Source organism: Alligator mississippiensis, chromosome 7, assembly GCF_030867095.1.
Source record: "Alligator mississippiensis isolate rAllMis1 chromosome 7, rAllMis1, whole genome shotgun sequence".
In the NCBI taxonomy this organism is placed as follows: Eukaryota; Metazoa; Chordata; order Crocodylia; family Alligatoridae; genus Alligator; species Alligator mississippiensis.
Genome location: NC_081830.1, coordinates 9,563,135 through 9,569,134, shown reverse-complemented (window position 1 = coordinate 9,569,134; position 6,000 = coordinate 9,563,135). Strand labels below are relative to the sequence as shown.

General features: G+C 46.0%; 1 protein-coding gene across 1 annotated transcript; it reads right to left on the bottom strand.

Moving 5' to 3' along the window:
- Positions 1-3,266: 3,266 nt before the first annotated feature.
- On the bottom strand, positions 3,267-4,238 carry LOC132251747 (olfactory receptor 10A7-like). Its single transcript, XM_059731675.1, has one exon. The coding sequence runs from the start codon at positions 4,209-4,211 to the stop codon at positions 3,267-3,269; it is 945 nt and encodes a 314-aa protein (XP_059587658.1). The 5' UTR covers positions 4,212-4,238.
- Between the last annotated feature and the right edge of the window lie 1,762 nt (positions 4,239-6,000).

Below are 6,000 nucleotides of genomic sequence, written 5' to 3'. Positions count from 1 at the left end.
TGGAGTCAATTATGACTCCAAGATCCCTCTCTGCCTCTGAGCTGCTGAGAAGGACACTCCTCAACCTATAGGTGTGCTGGGGGTTCCTCCATCCCAGGTGAAGTACCTTACATTTATCTTTATTAAATTGCATCCTATTTGTCTCTGCCCATTGAGCCAACTTGTCCAGGTCAGCTTGAATCTGCTCCCTGCCCTCCGGTGTACTAACTTTGCCCCATAACTTGGTATCATCAGCAAAGCTGGAGAGGGTGCTCTCCACACCCTTGTCCAAATTGCTGATGAAGATATTGAATAATATCGGTCGGAGGACTGAACCCTGCGGGACCCCACTGCCCACCTCCCTCCAGGCTGAGAAGAAACCATCCATCACCGCTCTCTGGGTGCGGTGCCTAAGCCAGTTGGCCACCCACCGGACCATGTAAGTGTCCACTCCTCAGTCTGCTGGCTTCCCAATGAGGATAGGGTGCGACACTGTGTCGAAGGCTTTCCTAATGTCCAGGAAGATGACATCAGCCTCGGCTCCCATGTCCAGGCAGTGTGTGACCTGGTCATAGAAGGCTACTAGGTTTGTCAGGCAGAATCTACCTGTGACAAACCCGTGACAAGCCCGTGCTGGTTTCCCAGCATCGCTTCCCCTGCTGGGCCTGCACAAATGTGTTTTTTGATTATTTTCTCTAGCATTTTCCCAGGAATAGAGGTAAAACTGACTGGTCTAAAGTTACCCAGCTCATCCCTTCTCCCTTTCTTGAAAATGGGCACCACATTGGCCCTTTTCCAGCCCTCAGGGTCCTGGGCAGAGTACCACGAATGCTTGAACAGCTGTGCCAGTGGCTCAGCTATGACACTGGCCAATTCTTTCAGCAGCCGTGGATGGAGCTCACCCGGGCCTACTGACTTAGTTAAGGAGCTCCTGGAGGAGCTGGATGGATACAAGTCAGAAAAAATCATAGGTGGACTGGTGCCACGTGGACATCCGTCAATGATGGAGGTGGCAGAATTGGCTTGGTCGTTACATAGAAATACTGAAGCGAAGAACTCATTGAAGAGCTCTGCTTTTTTTCCCGTGTCAACCACCAACTGTCCTGATTTGTGCTGCAGGGGCCCTATGTTGCTCTGAGTTTTCCTTTTGCCCGCTATATACCTGAAGATGGACTTTTTATTTTCCTTGATGGTTGAAGCCAGCCTGAGCTCAAGCCCCACCTTGGCCTGTCTAACTGATTCCCTGCAATAGCGCGCCAGGGAGATATATTCCTCCTTGGTGGCTGCTCCCTGCTTCCCTTGCCTATACATCTCTTTCTTTGCCCCCAGACTCTCCTGGAGTTCCCTGTTCGACCAAGGGGGCTTTTTTGCCCACTTACCTCCCTTCCTACATAATGGGATAGACTCCTTTTGAGCCCCAAGGATCACTCCCTTGAGTGACCTCCAACCCTCCTGGACCCCTATATGCTCTATGTTCTTGAGTTGCATCCCCTCACTAACTAGCCTTCTAAGCTTGCTAAAGTTGGCCCTTCTGAAGTCCAACACCTTAGCGCCACTAGTTACTTCACCCACCCTTTGCTAGATAGCAAAACTCATGTCACAGATAGGCAGTACAACATAGGCTATGCTGAGACCACAAAGCTTGACAAATTTCAAGGTGATAGGTGCAGGGGTTTGGGGGAATCTGCCCCTAAAGGTGTGGACAAGCAAAACTTGTGCCATGGTGCTTGTGGGACTGACCGTGTCTGGCTTGGGGCAGGAGGGCAGACACTGCTGCAGGCCTGGCTGCTGAGCTACTGTGTTCCCAGTTACCAATCAGTCAATCATGATTCACTCAGGGACCAGGGACTCAGGGACCAGCTCAATACCCAGGACCTAGCTACTACATAGTGACTTAACGAGCATCAATTAGCACCTACAAAACCAGGTGAAGGAGAGGAAAGGATCAATACAGACAATCGACTGCCCCAGGACAGACACAGTCTTGGCATGAGTTTTGTCTGTCAGCAGCTAGGGGTGCAGGGCTCCAGCACCCCCCTGCACCTATCTCCTCCACAGCTGGCAGGCGTCACAGCAGGGGCCACCATCCCTGCAGCTATCACCCCGCTGCACCTGAACACACACATGGTCACCCATGGCACGAGTTTTGCTTGTCCCCAGCTTGAGGGGCAGTTCCCCCCAAACCCCTGCACCGATCTCTTTGAAACTTGGCAGGTTTCGTGGCCTCAGTATGAGCTATGAACCCTGCTGCTTTGACCCCCCCCCCCCCCCCCGCCATGCTGTAACACAGCCCTGACATGAGTTTGGCTTTCAAGAATTTGGGGTACAGTTCCCCCCAAACCCCTGCACCTATCTTCTTGAAACTTGGCAAGTTTCATGGTATCAGGAGAGGCTACCAGCCCTGCATGTTTCATATAAATTGGACAAAAAACAACAAAGTTATAGATATTTAATTGATTCCCCAATTATACCCTATGGCCGGATCTCCGAGGCGGCTCCGAGGCTTCGGCCAGTTCAAGGAGGAAACCGTCTGGAGCTCCAGATCAGATCGCAGCCATCCAAAGTGGCCAGATCTGAAGCTGGATCAGACTGCTGCTGACTTGCACAGGCCTAATATTTACACCTCATTCTTACTGAAATGAATTGAAGTGATCCAGTTGTACATTCATGTATTTGAAGGCAGAGCAACACCAAACTAAATCTTTTCTTTCATCTAAGTATCTATATCCAGTACCCAGGTAACCTTTCCTAAAAGATATTAAAGAAAGTGGAATGAAAAGAAGGTAGAAGAAGTGTGTACGGAAAGAAAAACAGAAGGTGCAGGGGAAAAAGATATAAACAATAAATAGTAAAACAAAATACATTCTCACTTCCTTAATTTCTTCTTCTTATTATTATCATCATAATTGTACGGACATAGCGATGGGACCTAGCCATAGAGATTACATTAGTATTTGTTAGAGCTAGAAAACTGCTCTTGGAAGGAGAAACTCAAAATAATCTTTCCAAAAATAGCCACAAAACTCACGTAGTGGCTGTTGCTGAATCAGTGGTGCTCAAGATTGAGAACACCAGTGTTGACTTTTTCTGGAAGGACTCCTCCCTTTTGCAGCAAATGCTTGTGTCAATGCAAGGTTACACTAATACAATTACACTAATTTTAGAATGAGCATAACTCTCATAAAGAGCAATCATCAGCCTCAGACCAGAGGCTGGACCTGCATAAATGTCCGAGTTAGAAAGGTGGAACTGAGCTTGAGACGTGTACAGGGAATCCCTTCCTTTATTCAAGCATTTCTCTTTTTCCTCAGCTCTCTCCAGACGGCACCTTTCACCTCTTTATTTCTCAAAGTATAAATGATAGGATTTAATATGGGTGTGAGGAATGTGTATAACAAAGAAAGAAACTTGATTGTGTCTGGAGAGAAGTCTGCTTTGGGCTTCAGATACATAACACAGCCAGAGACATAGAATAATATCACCACAATAAGGTGAGAGGAGCAGGTGGAGAACGCTTTCTTTCTGCCCTCAGCTGAGGCAATCTTCAGGAGAGCGGAGACAATGCGTACGTACGACAGGAAGATCAGCACAAAGGGGAAGGCAATGAAAATCAAAGCCAACATGAATATACAAAACTCGATGAGGGAAGTGTCCACACAGGCCAGCTTCAGCAGTGGGGGGATGTCACAGTAGTAATGATTGATGACATTGGATCTGCAGAAGGGTAAAGTAAACACCATGCTTGTGAGACCAAAGGACATAACTAACCCACTGAGCCAGGATGCTGTAGCGAGTGCATTGCATGTCTTCTTGTTCAGAAGTACAGGATAACGCAGGGGATTGCAGATAGCAACATAACGATCATAAGCCATTGAGGTCAGGAGGAAGCACTCTGATCCTCCAAAAGAAAAGGAGAAATAGATTTGTGTAGCACAGCCAAGGAAAGATATTCTTTTGTCCTCCATTAGGAGACTGGCCAACATTTTAGGGATGTTCACAGTTGTGTAGCAGATCTCCAGGAAGGACAGGTTCCCGAGGAAGAAATACATGGGGGTCTGCAAGGCAGCATCCACATGGGTAAGGAAAATGATGAGAAGGTTTGCAGCTAAGGTGAACAAGTAAGGAAAAAAGAACACAGAAAAAAGCAAGTACTGGAGATGTGGAAAGTTGGAAAAACCTAGGAGAATAAATTCACTCAGTGCAGAGTGGTTTCCTTCTGGTGTTCTTTCCATCTTTCTTATCTAGAATAAAGGAAGTAGCAATAAAACAAAGAGATCAGGAAAGAATTGAGCAAACAGTGAGGAACATCAGTGAAAGGTTTTTTTTTTTTTCATTGCTTTTCTTTTCTCTTAATTTGTGGTAAACATATCATTTCAGTATAAGCATCATCCAAATGACTGGGGAATACAGGCAGTCCTCGGACTTACGACACAATTGGTTCCTTAAGTCAAAATGTAACTCGGAACCAATTTTCTCATAGACAACAATGTTATAAATGGGGGTTTGATTCCTGAACCAAGGCCCAATACCCTATTTTCACCAAAAATAACCCAGAATTTAGTACTCAGTCAATTAGAGATGAGTAATATAGCTACACCAACGTATTTATATCGTAAATAGCAATCATATTGATTTGAAAGGACTTGTTTGAGGTGACCTTGCTGGACTATGTGAAGGGTTCTTGGCTGGAGTCTTCTCAGGAGTCTTGGCTGCAGGTTTTCCTGGAGTCCTGTCTGCTTTCTTAAAGAAAGTGTCCAAGGAAGTTTGGACAGCTGTTCTCCAGGGAGATGGGTGATGCCATGAACTTGTTTGCTGGCATGGCATGGTGTTGCGTTGTATCAAGTGTTGTGAAGTTGAAACTTCCATCAGAAAGTTGAAACAGGGTGTCAATTTACAAACGTTGTAAGTGCCAAACGTTGTAACTTGAAAGGTTGTAAGTCAAGGACCGCCTGTGAAATTACCAGTTTTCATTTTGCTCAAAAGTATCTTATGTAGCTCTATTTCCCTCTTTCTCTTTGTTTCTTACTTTCATTCTTTCCCCCCAAAAGAACATGAAAAATGTCAATATTTCATGTCAGACCAGCTTGTTTAAGTCAAGTGACATTATGTAGTTGGTCCAACAAAAGATAGCACTCTAAGAAGTCCTTGACTCTCTCACTGTTTTAAGAGCAATCCTTATACTCTGGCCACGTGCACGCAAGCCTGGCATCCTTTTGGGACTGTGATCAAGGGCACCCCTGTATTGCAGAAAACAGCACGCTGAGCTATGCTATGACTGGCAATGCAACTGGCTACCTCAGCTTTCCCCCGTGATGGGAGCAGGTACCCACTGAGACCTGTGTGGACTACAGATATCTATTGGCAGTCCCTGGGACAGGGAATGAACTCATATGTCTAGAAAAAAAACAAGCAAATCTAATGGTTCTCCTGCAGCATATGAACTGCATTTGTAGCTCTGAGTAGTTTCCTGACTCTGGCACTTACTGTCAAAAATCAGAGGAGGCCAGAACATTTCTGCTTAAAAGATATTTTGCCAAATTAAGGGACTTTGGAAAGTTGTCATGTAAATGCTACTGAGCTCACTCCAGGGAGCTTTGATGACTTCTGATCAGAAAGGGAAAGAGAATCAGTGAGAAACAGAAGGGATACACTTCAGTCTCAATGTAGAGAGACCTGAGGTGTCTTTAAACTAGCCTGGTCCCTGGGAGCAGTATGCCCATGCCAGCACAGAGCTCAGCATAGGCATATGTACACAGTTTCCCAGGCAGGCTTTGCAGCTTGAACTGACCTCCCGGATGCTGCAAGCACACGGCCAGAATTTCCCTGCATACTTTGAAGCTGGTTACATATGCATCACTAGCTGCAGGCATTTCAGGGGCTGCAGTGAAGACACATAAACGCAGAGACAGGTACACACTGAATTTCGGATCTGAGGGGGTTTCTCTCTGAAAATAGTCATTTGGAGAGAAGTTCACTTTGCAGAGGTTTCACTATGTTTCCATGGAGTGCAGATCAAACAAC